The sequence below is a fragment of the Triturus cristatus genome, chromosome 11 (assembly GCF_964204655.1).
Source record: "Triturus cristatus chromosome 11, aTriCri1.1, whole genome shotgun sequence".
NCBI classification, from domain to species: domain Eukaryota; kingdom Metazoa; phylum Chordata; class Amphibia; order Caudata; family Salamandridae; genus Triturus; species Triturus cristatus.
In genome coordinates this window covers 875116272-875141344 of record NC_140594.1, presented here as the reverse complement: position 1 = coordinate 875141344, position 25073 = coordinate 875116272, and the positions used below count along the sequence as shown (strand labels likewise).

The 25073-nt window shown below is 45.6% G+C and overlaps 1 protein-coding gene across 2 annotated transcripts in view; it reads left to right on the top strand.

The window, feature by feature from the left end:
* Positions 1 to 25073, top strand: part of MLF1 (myeloid leukemia factor 1) — a 179956-nt gene that overhangs the window by 149228 nt on the left and 5655 nt on the right. For both annotated transcript variants that reach the window (XM_085634742.1, XM_085634741.1), the window contains one exon: positions 8035 to 8164. In XM_085634742.1, the coding sequence (XP_085490868.1) occupies positions 8035 to 8159 (125 nt within the window). In that variant the 3' untranslated portion in view covers positions 8160 to 8164. The remainder of the gene's footprint in view (positions 1 to 8034; positions 8165 to 25073) is intronic.

Below are 25073 nucleotides of genomic sequence, written 5' to 3'. Positions count from 1 at the left end.
TTGGACCCAACAAGCCTTGGCAACGGCAAGTCACTTGAATTCAGAGAAAGGACTTCGGTGCAGACCAGCAAGGTCTGAGGGACTCACCCAGTGAGCGTAAGTCAGGGCACGTCTGGAGCAACCAGGAAAGGCCAAGTAGAAGAGGAGTTGCCTTCGTGGGGACCTGCTAGCCAACGGGCTAGTGATCGCGAAGGAGCCTCGAGCGGTCGCACTTGAAACTGGCCCACTTGTCACTCGTGGAGTGGAGGCCAACAATCTTCGGTGCAGGAGATGCTGAAGGCTTGGGCTACTCGGAGCCCAAAGCACAACTTCAAGGAGGACCAGGAAGATAGTGTTGCTGCAAAAGTTCACGATGTCCAGTGGTCACGGTTCCACGTCACCCACGATAGCCACGGGCCTCAGCTTTGCTGTGGACTCAGGGTAGCCTCAGGGAAGTCTGAAAATCCACCTCTGGTGATGCAAAGACTTTGGCGTCCGGCGGGAGCTTCAGCGATGCAGATGGGTCAGTTGCTTCTTTGGTGCCTGACAAGCAGGGGAGTCACTCCTTGACCCCAAGGGAGATTTCTTCAGTCTTTTACTCAGGATAGAACGTCAAAGGTGCAGGATGTACGTAGCAGAGTTTCGTCCAGGGTAATCTAAAGTCCTAGGGACTGGATTCCTATACTTATACTAAGTTTAGAGGATGGACTAACTCTAAGGCCAAACCTATGGGTGGGCTTGGAAAGAGGAGTGGTTACACCCATTTCCTTTGTCCAGTTTTGCGCCAGAGCAGAGGCAAGTAGCCCCTGCAACCGGTTTGAACTGGACTATGCACAGGGACAGCAAACGTGCCCCCAGTGCAGGACTTCAAAGCACCAGAGAGTGCTCCCGCCCAGCCCCAATACACATCTGCCTGTCTGGGGAGGTGGTTACACCTCCCTTCGACAGGAGACCTATTGTCCAGGCCTCCCCTGCCGGAGTTTCGGACAGCAGCAGGAGGCCAGACCCGTGTCTGTGGCAGAGGCATCCATTTTGTGATGCCAGGGCTCAGGAAAGTCCTACCGGGTTTGACCAGTGTGAACATGTCTCTCCCTCTAGAAGAGTTGAATGCTACCCCCGCCGCCAGAACTGGCGGGGGGTAGTATTCCAAGATGTTTGACACCAAACACGACATGTTTTGATGCAGCCATTCCACAGTTAGCATTTACCGCGAGGTTATAATGCACTTAAGAGTATATGGTATGGCTGTATCACAGAACAGCCATAAGGAAGTATTTCCGAAAGCTGCAGAGGGGCTCAGCTCATGCTTGGGCACCCTCTCACACAAAACCAAGCACTCTGCCTTCAGGATTGTTATGGCCTGCCATAGGAGTGGCTTATAGGTTTATGTGTCTATATATATATATGTGGATATAGGTAGCCTATACCACTGTAAGGGGTGCAAGCACACCCTTACCCAGGCTGCAGTAGCAGACCTGTAGTGCCATTTTGGAGTGCTTCCCAGGGGTGGCATACTACATGCTTCAGACCTTGGTAGGACTCTGAGGTACCTATGCCCTAGGTACATAGTATACCATATACTAGGGGCTTATAAGGCACTCCAGAATCCAATTAGATATGTACCTAATGTACATGGAAACCATTTTAGAGAGGAGCAGCTAGGCTGTTGTCCTGATTAGCAGGGCCACAGCCAGACTAAGGTCGAAAAACAGTGAAACACCAGCAAAAAGTAGGGGTACCCTTGTGAAGCAGATCCTACACTCCAGTCCAACCGGACTCCGAAGAAGAACAACAGCAGGAAGAAGTAATTGTTTCTGAAGCAGGATTCAGCTTCCAGAGCCGACGAGCAGGCAGAAGATGACGATCTCCTTCCAGCTGGTCAGCCGGTCGTACGTACAGACGACGACCCTCTTGCTACCCCCACACAGGGTGAGGTTTCGGTTCCACCTCTACCTTCGTGCCCAGGTGCACACCGATCACAAACTTCTGATGCCCCGCCTTCGGGCCTGGCGACGAAGATTTCCAAAAAGCCTCTACGCGACTCGGGCTCGAGTCAGCCGTCAGTCAACCTCGATAAACAGAAGGTTCTCAAACCGAAAGTGAAATCAATACAGACTTTGGCACGGAAGAAAACTTCGGTACCTAAAGTTGTCGAACAAAAGTCCAGTCTGACATCGACACAAACGTCGGCACCGAAGCCAACTTCAACATCAAAGCACACTTCGACTCCTAAAACTGTCGACCCGAAACAAGCTTCGGAACCAACAACTCTGGATCCAAAATAAATTTCCGATCCGAAGAAAACATTCAAGCTGAAAAGAGCTTCCAACCACAAGTCTTCGGAACCCAAACCTCAATCCGCTCCTAAGACTGTACCAGACATCGGTAAACCCAGCAAACAGCTTGATCCCAAAAAGGACAAGCCGGTCCCGAAGAAGGATTCTTCCATAGAAGAGCTTTTCCGCCCAGATCCACAGCAAAAGACTCTTCTTATTCATCCAAAGACTGGACATATCACCACTGTACCTTCTAAACAAAAACTGGAACCTCCTCCCACACCTTCAGTTCCTCTCAAAAAACATGCTCAAACTTCTCCCATAAGAGTACCTTCACCAGAAGTGCCAGACCCTTATATTTCCCCTATACACTCACCACTCAGCATACATAGCCCTAATGACGATGATATTTCTGGAGACATAGAAGATGAGCAACCCTTAGAGGATCCAGATGATATTCCTGGCCCATCAGGTGATCCTTGGGAAGACTACAATGCACCAGATGCCCCGGATCTACCCCAAGATGACGTATACCCTTCTAGGCCATCTGGGTTTACACAACCCATTCACAGAGAAACAGCCTTTCATGGGGTCGATCTCCATACTGACCCAGTGGATGACGACTTCCTTATGGACACACTATTACCCTCTCATAAGACCACAACCATCTTACCAATGCTTAAAGGGATTACAAAACACGCACCAGACGTATTCAAAGATCCCGTCAGGGCCAGGGTAATTAATCCCAGGTTGGACAAAAAATACAAAGCCACTCCATCTAACCCAGCTTATATCAAGGGCCATCTACCATTAGACTCTTTAGTGGTCTCCAACGCACAAAAAAGAGCAAATTCTCAAACAGGGGATGCTCCACCCCCTGATAAAGAATCCAAACTCTTAGATGTTTCAGGAAAACGTATGACATCTCAAGCAGCCAACGTCTGGAGAATTGCCAACACCCAAGCTCTGTTGGCAAGATACGATAGGGCTCACTACGATGAGCTTGAAACCCTTATACAACATCTACCAGACAATTACAAGAACAGGGCTACTGATCTGATACAGGAAGGGAAGATCATTACTAATACTTCCATCCGTTGCGCTCTAGATGCTGCTGACACAGCCTCAAGGGCAATAAATACCGGCATCTGGCTGCGTATTTCTGGTTTCAAACCAGAAGTACAAACAAGTATTCTCAATCAACCCTTTGACCAACAACATCTGTTTGGCCCCTCAGTTGATACCTCTCTCGAAAAAATGAAAAAGGACACTGACACCGCAAAATCCATGGGAGCTTTACAAAATCAAACTCCCAGAATGTCCTTTCGTCACTCCTTGTACAGGGGCGCCTAAACAACTCACTGATTACAAAACTCTTTTTACAAAACTCCCACCCAATCCTCACCCAATAGAGGTTATTACAGAGGAGGATACAGAGGCAACAATTCTAAAGGCAGAGGCAGAGGTAACAACACCCATACTGCCTCCGCCCCCAAGCAGTGACTTTCCTGCCTTCCCCCCAGACCATTCCACTCCTGTCGGGGGGAGATTACAACAGTTCCTACCTGTCTGGAACTCCATCACAACAGACAGGTGGGTGAGACAAATAATTCACTCAGATTATTGCCTGGAGATCACTTCCACTCCTCCAACAATACCACCCAAACAGCGTCCCATGTCACAAGAGCATCTCACACTCCTAAAACAGGAGGTCGTTGCTCTACTGCACAAACAAGCAATAGAACCAGTTCCACTACACCAGCAAAACACAGGGGTTTACTCGCTGTATTTCCTTATTCCCCAAAAAGACGGCTCCCTCAGACCTATACTGGACCTGAGACCCCTTACATACAGTCAGACCACTTCCATATGGTCACATTGCAACAGGTCTTCCTCTGCTAAAACAAGGCGACTTCCTTGCAAACCTAGATCTCAAGGATGCCTACTTTCACATTCCCATTCACCAAGCTCATAGGAAGTACCTCCAGTTTGTAGTGGACGGTCAACATTACCAGTTCAAAGTCCTCCCCTTCGGGATCACTACATCACCCTGAGTCTTCACAAAATGTCTCCCGGTAGTAGCAGCACACTTGAGGGGAAAATATCCATGTATTCCCATATCTGGACGACTGGTTTATAAAAGCCAAGTCATACCAGCAATGCCTCCAGCACATACACAAGACCATTCACCTCTTACACAAACTCGGATTCACTATAAACAAAACAAAGTCACACCTCCAACCATCCCGGTCTCAGCAGTATCTAGGTGCCACAATAGACATCTCCAAAAGGCTTGCATCCCCCAACCCAATAAGAATACAAGCCATGCAAGCTCTTATACAAAACTTTCAACCACAGCACTCACTAACAGCTCAAGTGTTCATGCAACTAATTGGAATGATGGCAATCTTGCATTTTCGTAGTACCACACTCAAGACTCCAGATGCGCCCCCTACAAGAGTGCTTAGCAAGCCAGTGGAACCAGGATCAAGGTCAACTAACAGATCTGGTGGTGGTGGATGGCCGGACACATCGCTCTCTGCAGTGGTGGAACACCCAAGAACCTTTCCAAAGGATGGCCGTTGCTTGAGCCAGTTCCACGGGTAGTGCTAACCACCGACGCATCCCTCATCAGCTGGGGAGCTCATTTGTCAGAGCACACAGTACAAGGCAGGTGGACACCACAACAAAAGCTACTCCACATAAACCATTTGGAGTGGCTAGCCATTTTTCTAGTTCTAAAATCTTTTCAAAATTATCTATCAGGCAAGACTGTCTTGCACAGACAATATGACAGCCATGTACTACATCCAAAAACAGGCAGGAACACACTCCTTACAGCTCTCCCGGCTGGCGCAGAGCATATGGAGGTGGGCCATTCCTCAAAACATCTATCTACTAGCAGAACATCTACCAGGAGTTCAAAATCAGATTGTGGATCTGTTGAGTCGTCAGAGCCAACAGATTCACGAACTTCATCCGCAAGTTCGTCAACCTTTCTTTCAAGTATGGGGACAGCCACAAATAGATCTGTTTGCCACACACCTCAACTCCAAATGCCCAAGCTACGCCGCCAGGTATCCACACCCATTGTCCAAAGGCAATGCGATATGGATGAGTTGGTCAGGCAAATTTGCGTACGCTTTTCCGCCTCTCCCACTCATTCCGTTAATGGTGCGCAAGCTGCAGCAACACTCCCTCACACTGATCCTAATTGCACCAACATGGGCAAGGCAACCGTGGTACACCACACTACTAGAACTTTCAGTGGTACCACATCAAAAACTACAACTCTAACCACACCTGTTAACACAGAACCATGGAGAGATCATGCATACGGGCCCCATGCAGATCAACCTAGCAATTTGGCTCCTGAGGTCTTAGAATGTGGATATCTCAACCTCCCACCTGATTGCATGAACGTTATCAAAGAAGCTAGACGTTCTACCACTAGAGCTTGATACCCAGCTAAATGGAAAAGATTTGTTATATATTGCACCAATAACAACATCAACCCACTATATGTTTCCATCCAGAACATCATATGCTACTTGCTGCATCTCCGCAAATGCACTTTAGCATACTCCTCAATCAGGTTACATCTTTCTGCCATAGCAGCTTACCTTCAAAACAGACAGCATCTATCATTATTCAAAGTTCCTGCCATCAAAGCCTTCATGGAAGACCTCAAAAGAATAATTCCTCCCAGGGTACCACCCTCCCCTGTATAGAACCTCAACATTGTTCTCACCAGGCTCATCGGCCCTCCATTTGAGCCTTTGCCTAAGTGTGAATTACAGTTTCTTTCATGGAAAGTTGCTTTTCTAATAGCTATTACATCACTCAGAAGGGTGAGTGAGATCCAGGCACTAACAATTCAAGAACCATTCTTGCAACTCCAGCACAACAAGGTGGTTCTAAGGACAAATCCCAAATTCCTTCCAAAAGTCATTTCGCCATTCCATCTCAATCAGTCTGTTGAGTGGCATTTTTAGGGAACATTCCCTTAGATGATATCTGCAAAGCAGCTACATGCTCTACACTGCACACATTCACAAAGCACGACTGTAGATGTGCGAGCAAAACAACAAGCTAGTGTGGGCCAGGCTGTACTCAAAACACTATTTCAAACCACTGCAACAGATACTGGTACTCGCCGCTAAGGGAGAGAACTGCTTATCTATGCATGTAGGGCTGCAGAGTCACACACGTCCACCCGCCTCCCCCGCTGCCTCTATCTGTTCCAGTAATATCTTAATTAGATACATTATACATGGGCATCTCTTTCTGTTCTCACACAACTCCATCATTTCCCGTAATGGCGAAAAACAATCTGAAGATGGAGTCGATGCCCATGCGCACTGTGCTCAAAGGAGGAGTCATCTACCATACAAAGACTCTTCCAGGACAACAACAAAGTGTGATCATCCGGGACCACCACCAGATGGCGATCTATGCACTAGTGTGTGACTCTGCAGCCCTACATGCCAAGAACAGATGCATACTGGTAAGTAGCATTTTTCTTTTATGACAAATAGAAAGCCCTCATTTTGTTCATTAGCTGAAGTATCCTCTTTTGGGAGCTGTAGGAAATTCCTTTCAGCGTTACAGTTTTGATTCCATCAAGATGATGTACAGATGTGCCAAACCTTTACCATAATTACTGAATGTTAGTGCTCGAGTCGTTCATTCGAACTCTGGTGTAGCTGCAGTTGATCACTTGGGAGTCAACTGACAGACTGCTGCTGGTGTTATGCGTACATGTTTCAGTCTTCATGTCAGAATGTTTTACTGACATGGATGCAAAAGATATTTGAGAACTCATAGAAATTGAGTTCTCGTTTCAGCTTTCTAGGCCTCTAACCATAATATCTCTAAGAAAATGACCCCCCTCATTTCCTTAATGTCTAAAGGAAATGATTTCAGTTTTACAGCTTTGATTCCCTCAAGAAAGGAACTCTGGTGTGCTGCACCTCTGTCACAAATAAATAATAGCTGTCTAGCTGTTTATTCAGGATATCAGACTTAATGCTCACTTAGTTGAGAAAGATAATGTGAACTTATAGAAAATGTGCTCTCATTTTAACTTCTGGAACACCTTACACAACCTCTATGAGAAAAGCATGAGAGGAGTTTTTCAAAAGCAAGATTTCATTACAATGCATTTCTCCAGAGAGAGTGTCCCTGAGTCCTGTAATGGCTGCCACAACATGTTGTCCATGTGGCCAGCCAATCAAGGGGTGGAGAGGGAATCCTTTTGAGAACCCCCCTCATGACGGTTGGGGTCAGCGTATGCTCACTCAGCCCAACTATGTTTTTTTTTTTGTAAATTAATTTTCAGAACGCAGTTACTATGTCCTGTAGTATATAAATATATATTCAGAGCTTTTGTTATATATCCACAAAGCTGAAGAAGGTTGTAAATTGTTCAAAGCAGACAATTAGTCACAGTAATTAAAGAAACGAGAATCATGGTGGCTGGGACAAATAGGCTAAGGGATTTCTCATTGCTAGGAAATATTCAGACTCTCAGAGGGGAAACCATTGATACTAGATTAGTGGTTTACCCTGCCTTGTTGAAACCACTGCACATGCGTCATATTTTTGCACAGAAGCCTGAAACATCAAGGGTTGGTCATCAACTTCCATCTACGTAACCTGGAATCTCTGAGATTTGCATTACTTTGTCTATTTGGTGACTGACGCATGTTTAAATCTTTTATTAACCTTATATTGTACTTGTAAATAATTTAGAGTTGCTATTTTTCTTGTAATGTAGGTGAAGGACCCTCCTTTGATGAAGAATGGGAAAGGAAGACTATGTCGTTCAAACCATCAAGAGGGAGACACCACTTAACTGGAAACCCAAATTACACTCAGCGCCATGCTATAAAGAACAACTGAAGACGGTAAGGAGGTAAACTTTAGGAAGGGCCTATCCATAGTGTGCGATTTTGAGCTGTTCTTGGAATTTGCATTGCAGTGGGTAGAAAAACGTAGTTTATCCTGTTTTGCTTTTTAAAAAAACTAACAAATTACCATTAAGTTGTAAATACCATCCAATTCATTAGTGTCAAGTGTTTTGCTTTTGAAGTATTTATTGGCCCTGTCATCCTAATATTTAATCAAGATAAATGCATACCCAGATTGTAGTTTTTCCTTTTAGGGTCATGTTCCTGAAATTGCAGACTTCTTCGCTTATAGCAACTTCGGCATCCTCATCTCCTGTTCGTTCTTGAGATGTGCCTAACTTCTTTATCTCACTAGCCAACATCCTATATGAGCTAATCCTTGTGAGATGTTAAATTTAGTAACCAAAAATATACAAAACTGGTTGTGTCCTCACTATTGGTCATAGTGCCTCCTTGAAAGTTACAACTCTTCAACATCATCCCTTTCAAACTAATTTTCGTACATGGAACAGATCTTTACCCTATAGTCATCCCTGCATATGATCTGAGCTACCTTTCTTTTAATTATTATGTTTATTTTGGAAACTTGCTCCATAAAACATACATAGATTAAAATCAGAGTTTGACACAGTAAAACATCCCGACAGAGAAGTAATAAAACAGTTTCTTATGTGGCAGCTAAAAATAGTTCTACATCATGTATGCAAAATAGCAAAAACAAATATTTGTTCAATTAAAATGGGACGGGTATTCTTCAGAAGTTTTGTAACATCATATTATCAATAGGATTCATTAAAGGAAATAGACTGATGGAAAAACCCACCTTGTTTGTAAAAAGGAGAATTGTGCAGGCAAACAAATATACATATGAAATGTTCACCTAGGGCTAAGAAAACTACCTTCAGACATTGCTCAAGGGGCTACATAAGGTGTTCTCTACACATATTTTCCGAATGAGCATAACAGCCTGTAAATACTTGGCAGCACTAATGACTACCACTTCGCTGGTGTCAGACTTAAGGATTCCTAGGGCCACCTCATATTGCCTAAAACTTAGCAGTTTGCACGTTGGTAAAATCTAGTTCTTGTGCGAAAGTTTTTATGCCTTGCAGAATAGGAGAAAATGGTGCATACTCTCCGGTACAAGCCAAGCCCAGATTGGTTACCCAGGTGGTGGTGAAGCTGAGAATGGGTAAAGATCCATATCTATATTTAAAGTACAACTGCTTTGGAAGGGGACCCAAGATCTGTCAAAAGAGGTCTCATAGTCTGGGCCAGTCTTAAGGCCTTATTACGAGTACGGCGGTCCTAGAACTGCCGTATTCGCAGTGGCGGTCTGACCACCACCACGGTGGGTCCGCCTGCCGTATTACGATGGTGGCGGTGGAACCGCCGCCTCCGCCTAGGATTCAGGAACCCATGGTGGTGTGGAAAAGGGCAGTAAATGCTGGCTGTGCCGATACCAGCATCGCCAAGCATATTACGACCTGCTTTTCCACCACCCATTTCAAGGCAGGGAGCCCTCCATGAAAAGGGTGGCAGAAATGCAGAAAATATGGCCCTAACAGGGCCCCTGGGTACATCTGGACATGATGGTGTGCCCCCTCCCCCTGTAATTGCACCTTTGTTTGTGCATGGTGTGGCTGCATGACATGGTGCATGCCACACCATGCAGGAATGAGCAGTAGGCGCTGTCACAACAGGGTTCTAGTTGTTAGGCTCTCCTATGAGATAAACAGACTGGCGCCGTGACACCGCTATCACAACACCCACCCAGGATTCAACTCTGAATCTGGCTGGCAGGTGCACCACAGGCTTGGCGGTCTTTCTGTGACCATGCCATGGTGGCAGTCCCAGACGAAGACTGCCAAACTCGTAATAAGGCCTCTCAGAGTCGAAGATTCTATCAGTCAGACTACCTGGCTTACAATACTTGAGCTCCTCCCTCCATAGGTGTTCTCTTAGTCTCTCCTTAAATAAGTGCTTAGGTATTGCAGCAACATCATCTGGGTTATCCCAAAGTAGGCGGAGATCTAGCGAGTAAAAATGTTCTTAATGTATGCCATTCAAGGAATTCTTAGGAAACTTCTAGGATCTCTGGGTTATTTAAGGAGTTACCTATATGGTTCTAGTTCTCCGGTGGACCAGAGCTGGTGCCAAAACAGTAAGGGTCTTAATTTCGTGGAATCGAGTATAAACCCATGTCCGTGAGTAGTGGAAGTCGGAGCGTACTATGCTGGAGGTTTACCATGGCCCTGAGAAATTTGTTTTCCACCAGAGAAAGCTCTTTGGCGCCTACATGACTCCAAAGTTCAGTGCCATAAAGAGCAGAACTTTAAGATTTGGCTTTATAGATTTCTACTGCTGGGGAAACTTTTCTAGACTTCGTTCTCTTGACCTTCCTAGTTACTTCCCCTACTTGTTGCAATTTTAATACACTTTTACTTATCTGGGCCCTGCAACCAAAATGATGGGACACATTCACCCCCAGGTAAGTGAAATCTTGGACCTGCTCAAGAAGTCTGCCCTGCACTGAAATTCTGGGTCTCGCAGTCTTGTATGGGTTGAACGCCATAAATGTAGTTTTGCCGATATTTAACTCCAACCCTCTTGCGTTGCAGAACTCCAAGAAACGATCTAGTATAGCCTGTAGGCCTGCATGGGTTTTCGAACTGAGGAGAGTATCATCAGCAAATAATAAAGTAGAAATTTGGTTGTACCTACTTTTGGGGCATCATTGCTTGGAAAATCAAGAAACTGGGCCAGTTCAATAATGTGTAGAGAAAAAAGGGATGTAGCCAAGACACAGCCCTGGCTTACGCCTTTTTCGATTTTGAAGGAGTCTGTCAGCTCCCCCTTGTTCCCGTACCTAACTCTTGCTTGGTTGTCTGCATTTAGTCTGATTAGTAGATCGAGAATACAGGCCAGGACTCTCATGCTATCTAACACATCCCAGATTTTACAGAGGAGAACTAGGTCAAATGCTGATTTTAAATCACAAAGGATACAAGTGACCTTTCCCTAGCAATACTGTTTTCCAGTAGATAATGCTTAAGTGTAGTAGTTGAACCAATGTGCTAGTTTTTGGCCCAAATCCTGCCTGAAAATCTGAGAAAATATGGTTCTTTGTGGCCCAATCAATTAGTTTCTTCAGAATTTGGCAACTCAATAACTTCTGCAGTCCATCAATGAGACTGATGTGTCTGTAGTTGCCAAGATCGCCCTGCTGGTCCTTCTTGAATATTGGGACGATCTCATCATTTTCACAAGATTTGGGTATGGGGCCACAATTCAGAATTGAGCTTGCGAGGGCATTAAGGTAGGGGTCCCAAATATCAGGCTCAGCTGCGAATAAATCAGACGGTATGCACTCAGCGTACTACCTCATTTGCCAGGACCAAGCGTCTCGACTCTCGCTGAATGTTTAGCTTTGGGATGAGCCATGAGGCATCTTCTTCCTCGGTTACGTCTACTATGGGATTTTCTAGTGATTCAAATGTCCCATTGAAATCACCTGCAAATATCAGATAGGCATTTAATGGTAAGGCATCTAAAGAGTGCTCTAGAGAAGTAAGGATGGCTCATTCTTTGCTTACACCCACTGACCTGTTGTACACATTATACACGTAAACATAAGTGTCCCCTTTGGTGATGGAGAGGCCAAGTATGTCAGGTGAAGTCACAGTCTCTTGATACTGCATTGAAGTTAGTTTTTTCCCACGTAACTGAGCCCCCACCAGACCACCTCTCCCTTGGGCACTGGCTGGACAATAAAAGTTGAAATAACCTGCCCTAAAGAAAGGTTCTGTAAACCACGATTCTTGAAACATGCAGATATCAAAGGTGTCAATAAAAGATGGGTCCAAATGTTTTGATTTCAGTCCTGCTAGGTTCCTTAAGAGAATACTACATGAAGCCGTGACTGGCACCCTAGAGATTCCGACATGTGGATCCTGTGAAATTGCAGATGAATGTTCAACTTCCGAATCAAGGGGCTGGATGTTAGTACTAACAGCAAGTAGCGTCTGGAATGTTTGGGGCTGTGCCACTCAGTCAGTTTCCTGTAATGGAGAGGGTGGAGGGCCCTCTGAGTTGTGAAGCTTAGTTGATTTGGTGGCATCAATTGATCCTTCCTCTTCGATAAGCTTGAAGGTGACAAAACGCTGGGATTCTGGGTCGAAGACAAGCCAGCACGGGGAACAGGACAGTAATTAAGGAAGTCCAAAGCAGCTTCAAATTGGTTGGCTAAGTCAGGGGGAGGGAAAGTTCTAGCTTCCAGTGCCAGCAAAACACCTATAATGGACTGTTTTTCAGGGATAGTTTGTTATTATCGTAAAGGTCAGTGTTGTTTGACAACATTTGGCAAAGATGATATCTGAATGGATCAGCGAACAACACTGGAGTCAATGACTCAATGGACTCCCTTCGTCTTGTCTGCAGTCTTGGAACCCTTATGATGAAGATATTACATTGCCTGGCTGTCAGTGAGGATGTAATCAGATTCTTTATTAAGGGTTGCAGATTACTGGCACAGGAATCGAGCTTTGGTGAGTAAGAGAAGCAACTGTTTGCAGCTCGCTGTGAAATAGGTATATTGTTTGTGGAAGAAGGCAAGAAGTTAGGCTTCTTGATACAGTGAGGTCTTGGAAGATTTGAGTATTCGGCTCCATGTTGGGCTTTGCAGAACCAACATTTGCCTTCTCTATAGGTTGCCAATTGCTTTAAGCAATAGGGTTTCCTTCAGTGTAGCTCTTGGTGCTTATGGGGCGGTAAATAGAGAGGCTATGTTAGTTTAAGTCCCATTATATGCGCTTTCAGGGCCGGTTTGAGGTGTTGGGCATTTGAACCCATCCTCTTGGCACTCAACCAGGTGTGCCTCTAACTTGTTGGTTAGGTTTGTCTTTAGATCGGAGCGCTCTTGTACTCTACTCCTCCTCTGACTCCTCTCTTTCTATCACTACTGCTATCTTTGTGCTGCTGGTCGTCAAATTTTCCTCTCAGTTTAGTTAGCAGAGCATAGCAGTTTGTGCTTATTATACTGGGCACAGCCTTGGCCACGATGGGTTGAGTATTCTGTACAAGAAATGGGGCAGCTGGGGCACTTGATGAGCCGTGATAATTTGGTTTTAAAAGAATGTCAAAGTCCTCGGCAGCATCTGGACAAAGGTTTGTTTTACTAGGGTTTCCCGTTTTTTTTTTACTATTGAAAAAGTGTGTGATTTTTGGATTAGAGGCGGTAGCCCCAGAACATTTCTTCCCTTTATTCAACTTGTCCTCTACCTCCTATATCAAATCATCGATAGCATCAAGCGTACAGTTGTCGTCAGCATGTCCTTTAGTGCATTTTCCAGGTGTCCCTGGTCCTGTTGTATTATCTTGGGTCTTTCTTTTACCCATTACAGCTATCAGTAATCCAAACCCGAATACTCACAATTGCAGCTGAAGACATCGTCCCCTATGTTCTCCAAGATGGCAAGCCTAGAGAGTGGCCCTGCCCTGCCTCTTCCTGTCGATGACTGGCACAGGATGATCCTGCCCTTGTCTTGGGCTTTGCCTGGGCATGTCCAGCACAGCGGCTTTTGGGGCAGCCCTACAAGTGCTCTGCAGAGTCCGCCCCCAGCAACAAGCACCTCCTAGCGCAGGGGGATGTGGGCACCTGGAGTCCTGAAGACAGCAGCAATGACGGCGCCATGGGTATCAGGGCAGAGCTATAAGCGCTCAGAGTCCGCCCCCCAGCAGCAAGCGCCTCCTGGCATAGGGCGATATGGGACCTGGAGTTCCCAAGACAGCAGCAAGGCTGGCGTTCCGTGCCGCGGGTATCAGGGCAGTGCTGTAAGTGCTCCGCTGAGGCCGCCCCAGTAGCAAGCGCCTGCTGGCTCAGGGCGATGTTGGAGCTGGAGTCCCCAAGACAGCAGCGAAGATGGCGACACTGTTCTGATTATAACAGACTCTATGTTGTTCGGTTCTCCAATCTCATCTGTACAGTAGTCTTCACATACTCTTACAGTACTTAATTTGGCCACTTTAGTCTCACCGAGGACCACAGTGGACTGGGGCTCATCAATAAACTTTACATTTTGCTATTCCAACACACTCCTAAGGTAATCATATAATTTGAGCCTAGCAATCTCTGCTTTACTGTCTCTGCCATGCCAAAATCTTATCTCACCACTCACACAAAGGGTAGCTGTTCTGATGTATACTCCTAACCGCATATTCCTCAACTTAGAATCCTCCACAGGTGCCCGCTGGATCCAATAATGTTTCTCCAGCAATGGTCCTGTGCGCTGTTTGCTGGCACTGTGAGGCTCTGCTTTGGCTCCATACTGGATATGATTGCGCGTACTAAGTAGCCTTCTGTAAACCTCCATTTGTTCTTTTATTTCCACAACTTCTGATGTGGATCCGGAGCTTTGATCCTAACTTCGTTGGACTTCTAAAGGCTTCCAACTAAGGGACCGATATCCCCTCCTAAAACAACAAAGCATACTGTGATTGTAGAATGCAGATGTCAATCAAAGACCTCCACTAGGTGTATTCCTGCTGTTTCGGCTAGAGACACTACTCCAAGTCATGCAGCAAATGTGCCTGAAGGTAATCCAGGACCGAGAAGCAAAGCTGGAAGTCGCCGAAATTAGAAGTCATGACCCTTGAGTAAGTCCCAAGTCGCTGGTGAGGATTCCATCTTGCTCCCAAGACTGTTCTTGAAACAGGTCAACTTTGCTGTCAAAGTCCTCTGGGAAGTCAAAATTTAAATCTAAACACAAAAAAGTGATGCTGGACTCAACCCCTTGCCACCACTTTATATCCAGCGAGAAGTGTCAAGGGCGTCACTATGTCAGTCAGTCTTCTTCCTATGGGTTCCCAGTTGAGGAACTGATTCCCCAACTGATTCCGTTGCGCGGCAAGTCAAGGAGGCTATGCTACATGTTTTTGCTGCACTTCCAGCTCTGTCTGGCATGCCTTTAGGCATCCAAGATCTGCATGGACTTCCAGTTAGGTTTCCGCTGATGGATCCAATTTCAGCGCCGTCTGACTCTTTGAGAACTGCTCCAGGTGCGTACCATCTCTGCTGCAGGCATCCACTCTGGCTTAAAGACCTTTGCCGGACTTTTCCCCGTCGATGCATGTACCAACTTCGGAAAAAGATCCGGTGCTTATGCTGATGGCTGATATCGAACTGACTTAATAATAATAATAATAAATTCTGGCCGATCTCAAACAGTGTCGCACTACCAAATTACAGAAGTCCAAGCAATTGTCATAAGTCTGACTCTGAGCTAGTGCCTTTTCCATAGCAGATGCGCCAACAGAGGCTCCATTATAATTTTGAGCAGGGTACACCCCAAGAAGGCGATAATGATGATGATGGGGAGGAGATGGAGGCGTTACTCCCCTCCTCCCTATACAAATGACCACTTTTACATGGACTTTCAAGAGAACAGTGGGCTTGATACCTCTACTAAAGCCCCTTAAACAGGGTTGACTCACCACTTAGAGCACCAACAAAAGAGATTCCATCATTTACAGTTGTGGTCTGGCAGGCAGTTTAGGTCATGGAATTCGCACCCTAGGCCAACCACGTCTGAAACCTTGCTCCCATTTCACGCGGCCCCCATTGACATCAGAATGGTAACTTGTTCAAAGGCCTGTTCTTGCCCACTGGCCCTCGCTGCCATCGTCAGTCAGCATGGGCTCAGCATAGTATCCTACGCCAAAGACATCCAGCTCATCCTCTCCCTCACAAAGAAACCCGAAGACATCGGACTCTGCTTTCAGGAAGGAATGAAGGACGTCGCAGCATGAGTGAACAACAGCTGCCTGAACCTCAACTCGGAAAAGACAGAGGTCCTCATCCTTGGACCCTCCTCCACCACCTGGGACAACACCTTGTGGCCTACCGCCCTCGGAAACCCACCCACTCCATCAGACCACGCCCGAAACCTCTGCATCATCCTAGACTCCTCTCTCACCATGACCCGCCAGATCAACTCTGTCGTCTCCACCTGCTTCAACTCCCTCCGCAAGACCTTCAAGTGGTTCCCCCCACCCCACCGAATGCAGAAAGACCATCACCAATCACTCATAACCAGCAGACTGGACTACGGCAACGCCCTCTACGCTGGAATCAACATTGACGGATCCTAAACAGTGGAACTCTAAACATACCGACACCAATGTTCTCACATAAAAGGGCTAAAAATCTGAAAGACCTATTAGTACACACTCGTCCAAAAACCAAAAACCAAAACCAACCAACAGGTATTAAGTACATTACCAACCGGCCACCATCCGTGTGGCAATTGTAGTGTCTGTCACCTCACTACCACCACCAAAAGAGTGTCCTTCAACACAGGCAAAACATGGGACTTGCGGAATTTCACTACCTGTAACACTATGGGAGTGGTATACCTCATCACATGCGTGTGCGACCTACACTATGTAGGGATGACCACAAGAAAAATAAGCACAAGAATCTGTGAACACCGAAGTAACATCCGGTGCCACAGAGCAAGCACCAGGATGACGGCGCATTTCAATGACACACAACATACCCCTAATGACATGCAATGGGTAGTCCTTGAGCATGTAAAACCATGCGATAACCTGACACAGGTCCTACTAGAAAAGGAACAAAGATGGGTTTTTTATACTACGCACAGACATTAGAGGGCTGAACAAAGGTATACCTTGGGGACATTTCCTCAGATGACCCAAGTATACACAATCCTGATCCACTGTGGTGAAATAAACCAGCTACACCGGGTATAAAAGCGTAGGAATCACGCCCAATCCATTAGAAAACATAAAAAAGAAGACACTATAACTAAGAAAGTTAAGAATTTACTAAAAGAAGTGCAAAACTACTAGAGGTTCTTATATGTGTCACTCCTAAATGTATGTGTAAATGTTATACATCATGTTAAATGTATTTGTCATGTATTTTCCCCAAGAAAAACACTCACTACAGTAAAAATATGATCCTAATACTTGTTTACCTAATTAACAACCCTTAATTATGAATTATCGACCTTTATTTGCCAGACACGGGCTACCAAAAACATGCCCAATCCAAGATGGCCGCCGTTAACACCCTCCATGGAGGGTTCGATTCTTGATTAATCAAGGGGTTTCTGGTTTTTACAAAAATATGAGGTAAATGTTAGGAGTAGTATTTTGATTATTAAGAAATATTTTTCGCAGCTATAGTAAGCCTCATAACCAAATAGTTACAATTTGGGAATTACAAATCCCAACAAAATGGCGCGCGCATTGTGCCAAAATCAAATTTTCAAACCATACACGCACTAGTCTTTTAACAACAATGCCAACATGACTTGGCGATTTACAGAATATAAAAACAGCCCCGAGGCAGAGACACGCTAATATGCGGTCGAGCCTGGGACTTACAGGTCACACTGACGGAGGGATGCCTGGAACAGTAAGATTTACCTCGTTTTCTCTCCTAACAGGAACCCGATTTGGTGGTTATTTAAAACAGATCCAGCAGAGAGAAAATACTCTAATCCTAACGTGATTGGTGTTTCTTCCACTTTTCTCTCCTCATTTTTAGGGTCCTACAGGCCCCTCCACCCAGACAGACCAAGGGGCATATTAGTGCTAACATATAAGTATGTTGATATGTCTATATGTTTGTACAATGTTACATGTTGAGTGTGTGTTTACTGTCACAAAGCTTGTCCAGGAAGATGAATGTTTTTTAAAAGGTGGTGGTTTTTAAAAGGTGGTGTTTTGTAACCAGTTCAGTTTTCTCTAGACTGGAGATTTGTGTGATAACAACATGAAAACAAGCACTACTAACTGTTCCTTTTTAATAACGTTAGATCACTTTCTTATTTTATTTTGAAAGGCACTGACAAGATGAGTGTGCCAAAAAGCGAATACCAGCACCTGCCCATTGAGACAGGATGTATTTTTCTAACCTGCATTTCTTTTTCTCTAATACAGATACTACGTGTTCATCAATAACCGTATGTATATAACCAAGTGCGCTCAATAGGCGCACGTTATTAGTCTAATTTTTCACCTTAATTTAGGTTTCTGCACGGAATGGTACACGTGGGGCTGGATCCCATGCTGTCCTGAAGAAGAGGTTAGGGGATACCTCGAAACATGTTGACAAAATAATAGGCAATATAACCACATAACAGTTATATTTTTCCTGTTATTAACCCCTTTTTATCTTACCAGCCAGGAGTAGGAATACATTGTTAACTCACTAGTTAGGTATTTTTAACTAACACAAACACCACTCCCCGAACACTGCACAACACATAGTTTCACACGAAAAAGTGCTCCTACGTAAATCTCTCAAGTCGCAGCACGCCCCAAGCAGTAGATGCTTGGGATGGCCCCAATGATGAAGCATGTTACTTAGGGGCAACCCTGGGTGAGTGAGGGGACTCTAGAAAAGCATTTTTCTTTTCTAAATTGTTGAGGCTCACCAATTTGGTGAACCCACTGTCTGTTGACTTAGGCTAGTTTCTCATGATCCATTATCTATGGATCACTTGAGTGCAGAAAGACCATCACCACGCACTCATAACCAGCAGACTGGACTACGGCAACACCCTCTACGCTGGAATCAACAGAACCCTACTCCACAAGCTCCAAACCATCCAGAACAGCGCAGCCAGACTCATCCTCGGAACCCCACGACACAAGCACATGACCCAGCACCCCCGAGACCTCCACTGGCTTCCCGTCGAGAAGAGAGTAACCTTCAAGCTACTCAACCTCACCTACAAATCCCTCCACAACATCGGAACCAAATACTTCAACGAGAGAGTCTCCTTCCACATACCTAAAAGGAACCTTCGCTCTGCCGACCTTGCCTTGGCAGAGACCCCACGCATCCGCAGAACCAGAGCAGGCAGAAGAGCCTTCTCCTACGTTGCAGCAAAGGCCTGGAACGAGCTCCCAGTCATCATCAGACGCTCCCCTACTCTGCACACCTTCAGGAAGAGCCTCAAGACCTGGCTCTTCGACTGAACCGGAGCTGCACCGCCCCCCCCCGACCACCTTGAGAGCCTCATGGGAGAGTACTGCACTTTATAAAACCCTGATTGATTGATTGAAATAGCCATATGGCCTGCCGTCACAGACTGGCTTCTGGTTCTCCTGGTTTTTCAATAAACATCTTACTCAAGAGAGCCTGGTGGTTTAGAGTTCTGACAGCAAGTTGAACCCTAATTCATTCCCCACAAATCCTCCAGATAGAGAGTCCAAGATGATTTGGGCTTTTAGAAAACAGATCTTCTTCTTTACTAGCCTGGCGTTGAAATCAGTCAATCCTATTTGTTTATCGTGTTGCTACACGCATGCCTTTTGGGACATAGCCAGCAAGATCTTGCAGGCGGTCTCGGAATACATAGGACCTTTCTGGCTCAGACAATTCATGATGGACAAGACGCAGCCAAATATGTGATTCTGGCTGGCCTAGCTACTACTGATTACCTGTGAAGGGCAGTTTGCACAGTGTTGTGTTCCACCAATAATGTATGCGTACCACACGATTTTCTAGAGATGGGGAGGGTTGGTCACATTGGCTTTCTCATGGATATGTCCTTTGATGGCTTACACCTTTTGGATAAAAAAGTCGATTTTGTCTCAGAGCATTTTAATGAAAGTAGATCCACAGCACACTCCCTGAGTCTGCTAACGCCTACCAAGCAATTCATAGTTACTTCAGGGGATTTTCACATATGCAATGACAGCCTGCACAACCACTATAGCTGTCACCCCAGTCCTTTTGAGACTCAAGAAGGAGGTCCGGCAGGCAACGCTCAAGTCAGCAGGGGTACCAATCCTCTTTCCTTTCAGCATCACCAAGTAGCTTTATTGGCTCCTAATGGCACACACCCATCCTGTAAGGGGCAGGACTCAGCACTTCTCTCAGCGTGGCTATCCGTCAGGCACGACTGATGGGTCCTGCAAATTGTTCAGCATGGGTATGCCCTGCCCTTTCTTTTTGCCCTGTTAAACCTTACACCACCCCCACACATACACAACAAAGCGACTTTAAAAGGAGCACTTGTACACTCTGTTACAAGACGTGTGAGTGTTACCCTCGAAAGATGCTATAGAGTGGGTACCGAACTTACTACTTCTTGTGCCGAAGAAGCGCATTAACTTCTACCCTATTTTGGACCTTAGACCTCACAATGCCTTCTTTCAGGGGCCTGGATTGTGTCTTTGGACTTGCAGGATGCACACTTTTATATACCCGTACTGCAGTTCCATAGTTCCAAGTAGGCCAGGAGCATTTTCAGTTTCTCCTGACTCACTAGCACTCTTTGGATATTTAGGAAAGGAATTACTGTGGTCACTGACTACCTTCAAAGGTTGGGGATACCTGTTTCCCCCTCCCTCAGCGGCTGGCTTTTGATGGCGGGCTGACCAAAGTCGCAGACCATCTCCAGGCAACAACAAACCTTTGGACATCATTGAGGTTCAGGATTATTGAGGATCTGTCTACTTCTAAGAGGCTGGCATTCGTTTAGAACTATTCTGGATACAGCTCACTTCTGGGCCTTCCCTTCACCACATCGAGTCCAGAACATTCGGCCTATGATCCTAACGTTTCAGCCTTAGTCCTTAAACGTGATGTGAGCAGCTCTTAGGCTCCGTGGCCGATAGCATACTTTATCCTCCTTGTCGAAAAGGCTTCTTGGCCGCTTAGCTAACTTTATCCTCCTTGTCGAAAAGGCAGTATTTTGGGTGAAAGTCTTATTTTAATTCCAAATTCGAAGTGTGATGTGAATCCGTTAAACAGTTTTGACTGCAGCAGAGAGCAACATTCCATCCGTCTCCCATCCCTTCACCTTCCAATTTTAACTTTTTCCTCCAGCATGAATTAGCACAAAACGTGGCATGCTGCTGCACTTAGTGACCATTTGATGAATCTTCATGGTATTTGGCAAGGTTATTACCCATCCAACAGGGCCTATTCAAAGGAAAGTGAAACTTGAGCATAATGAAGTGCATACCAATGACACCACTATGGATGACCCAGGAATTGTAAGTCTATGTCAATAAAACATCTTTGATACAAAAAGAAAGCATCCTTGGGGTATCAGTATACATTTCAGCAGGCTGTAACCTGAAAGTAATGCAAATAGGATACTAGAAATCATTAGTTCTGCACTGAGTGTACTGAAAGTGCATAGTCTCCCCCTTACCCCCCTTACACACACACACACACACACACACCTCAGCTGTGACATGTGGCTAGGCTCAATGGTTGGCCTTCTGAGTTTATATGTTAAAATTAAAAAACAAATACTCAAAGAGTTGAGGATATATTGTAAGGTCATAGATGATGTCAATGGAATGATTAAATCTTCTTTCACCATTGTTACGTTGTTGGTGATGTCATCTATGACATCATGTGTAAAGTCATAAACAGTTTATTGTGGGCGAGTTAAAGTTTCATTGCAAACCGTGACTAGTGAATTTCGGTAGTTTTCCGACTGAAGTTGTAAGCATGGTTTAACTGTATTTTTTTGGGAGCGTTTCTTTGGTATTTGTTCTGTTAGTCTTCAGAGCAAAGGTAACTGTAACTTAAATTTCACTAAGATAGTGTAGGAAATTTTTGGTGGATTTTTTTCAAATAATTAATCATGCTCCATGTTAATACAATCTACTGCATTTGTACTTTGGGCTTGCACAGTGAATGTTGTAAGCAAGCGCTGCAATAGTGCCCCACTACAAAACGGTTTTGGGAATGCACAGATGAGGTGAACCATATGGCTTAGCCCACAGTCGGGCCCTGTGACTAGCAATACGTTTATCCAACCAACACTGCACATGGTATACTTTTTCATGCAGCAGAGATTGGTCGGAAACCCTAGCCTGTAGCCTTACTGTGCATCCACCATCAATGTAACTAACCCTCCCCATACCCAAATCTTGGCCGTACATGGTTGGGATATCTCGCAATTTCGCCGGAAATGATGTAGTCAGTACCACATAAGGTAGCATATGTGCCGGAAATGTTAGGTCCATCTTTCTGTGCATTCCTAATATGCGGATTAGCCATTGTCATCTTCTCAACTTTCTTTAAATCTTTTATTTGATCTTTCTTTGAATCGGGCCACACCACCTACCCCTGGAGCCCAAAAACACTTTCTCCATCCCTGGAGCCCAGAGCCCAAATACTGCAGCCATCCCTGTTTTCATTGGGAGGAAATTTGATTTCTTTTTTACTTACTTTTGACATATGGGATAGCAGAGAGGGGGTAATCCCACTTCATCTTCCTTTCTGCCTTCCCTGGGTAGCAGAAAGACTGTCTGGTGCCTTGTGGTGGGGGCAGCAATAAGTGCAAGGATGGGCAACCCCATACCCCATTCTCGTTCTCATTACTTTCCCTGGTGGGCGTGTGGGTTTCTGACTCCTCCAGGACAGGCAGATAGGTGATAAACAGCCCAACCTGCCTACCATGGGTGTAGAAAGTTCACCAGACTACCAGGGATAAAAGGAATACGATGGGGCACTGGCCTGTCTTGGTTATGTGCCCCACCCCTGGCCACAGTCACGTTTTTCGCCCTCAGGGTAAAGCCGAATGGGCATTTACCCCTTTCTGCCAGGTCATATGACAAATCTATGTACAAAGAAATCCCAACTTCTCTCTCTTGAAATGGGGAATTGCTCAGTCTGTTGACTAGCTTGTACCCAAAGACGCCTAGGAATCCTCTGCATTTCTGAAATCTGGAGACCTAAGGGAATCCAGAATGATGTGGCATATATGGATTCCAGTACATTTTGTAATGTCTGCAACACTGCACTCTCTGCCACTCTACTTATTCCACTCCACTTGATGCCACTAAACTCTGCATTGCTGTACTCTACACCACTCCGCTGTATGCCAGTCCACTCAAAACCACTCTAATCTACTCTGTGCCCCTACACTGTATGACACTACACCACTGCACTCCACGCCACTTCACTCTACTCTATGCGACTGCAGTCTACACCATTTTTTTCCACTCTGTCACTCCATTCTACACCATTGCACTCTACGCCACTTCACTCCACTGCACTCTGCGCTACTTTACTCAAAACCAATACACTCCTCACCACTGCTCTCTATGCCAATTCACTGTGCACCACTATACTGTATGCCACCATACTCTACTCCACTGAACTCTACGCCACTCTACAACCTTGCACTGTCACTTTACTTTACACCCTTCTACGCCACTGCACTTTACACCAATGCACTCAACGCCACTCTACACCAGTGCAGCACTCTACAGCACTGCACTCTGCCACTGAACACTATGCCACTCTACTCTGTGCCACTTTACTCTCTGGTGGTTCCCAATCTGTGCGCCACGGCACCCTGGTGCGCCGTCAAAACTAGACAGGTGCATACAGTTTGGAAACCACTGCGCCGCTTAGACTCATCCTTCACCTCTTAAAACCACAATGCAGAAATTAAGCCAAAGAGGTTGATGGTTAAACCTTAGTACGTCCTCTAGATGGCAGGCAAACACAGCTTTCATTCCATAAGCTCATATTTGAGTTAATGACTCATGGTACAAAAGCCAGGAATGCACAAAGGGATTCGTGTTAGAAAAATTAAGAAGGAAGGAAATACAAGCGCTCAAGAAGAACTCATTGACAAAGCAATACCAAGGTTTTACATCAAATAGTCGACTTGCGTCATATTCCTGGCAGAGAGGTAACCCAGCACTGTCTGTTTCTACTTCAATAAGTAATCAACATCAATGAATGACTTATATATGTCCCTCAGCTGCAGGTGAGAATGGCGGCAGTCTCTTGCAGCTACATGCACACACACACAAGCGGGTTAGAGAGACAGGGGCAGGTTACAGTGCCTCAGCCTGCCTACAGACGACACGATCATGTTAGTTTTCCCCCAAATGAGACTGACTTTTCCCAGCCCTCCCAGACAGATATGTAATTGACTCCTGCCTAATTCTCCGAGCCATTGAGAGGCTTGACCTTGCACCATCTCCCAGACATTCACGGCTATGATGCCATGTATGACGGATTTGAGTCTTGCCGTAATATCTGAGCAACATGAGATTTACCACGCCCCAGCCTTTCATAAGCATTAACTCTGCCAGGGTCGGGGGCTCAGTTATTACCGGCGCACCAGAGCAGGGCCCACTGACTGTGTGACTGTGGATCCAGCAGATCCTTTATCATCACAGGTCTGTTACAATTGCACCCCGCGTCACTGAGAGCAAAGCAGATCACTCCAAAGAGCAGCGACTGCCATGGCACCTAGAGGCGCAGGCACCGCAAGCCACTGCCACGGAGTCACCACGTCACCAGTGGTCCCTGGGCACAGCTGTTAACTCCCAGTAATAGAACCATTCCACCACAAGCATAGTAAAATACTCCCAGCAGCTCCCTTCCCCAAAAGAACTACTGCACCCGAAACAAGCATATTTAGGAATGTTTTGCTAAGCATACACTTGCGACAGGAGCCACTTCGTAGCACTGTTGACAATGATAAACTGCATCCTTTCCTGTTGCTAACCTTACATGAAACTATGCCAAGAACAAGACTGATGCAAACAGTTATTCCTCAGGCTTCCACGTGTAGCGTGTTTTAACGTAGCAGAAGCAAGTTTTTTTCTCAATGTAAACATTGAGCTAATTTAGAGGGCAACCCAAAATCGCCATTCAATCTCCATTTTAAAGAGACTCCTTCGTAATCTCTGCAAAGATAACTTGTTGCCCCTGTCAGGTTGCAGTAGTTCATTTTCTCGTGTTTATCCTCTGCGTTCTGCTGCTTGAAGTCCAACACTTACAGTGGAAAGCAAAACTGCAAGTACCAGAATGAACCAAAGGAACTCCTAACAAGGCGCTGAAGCTACTCAGTACACTACTCCGTACCCTACAACGAGC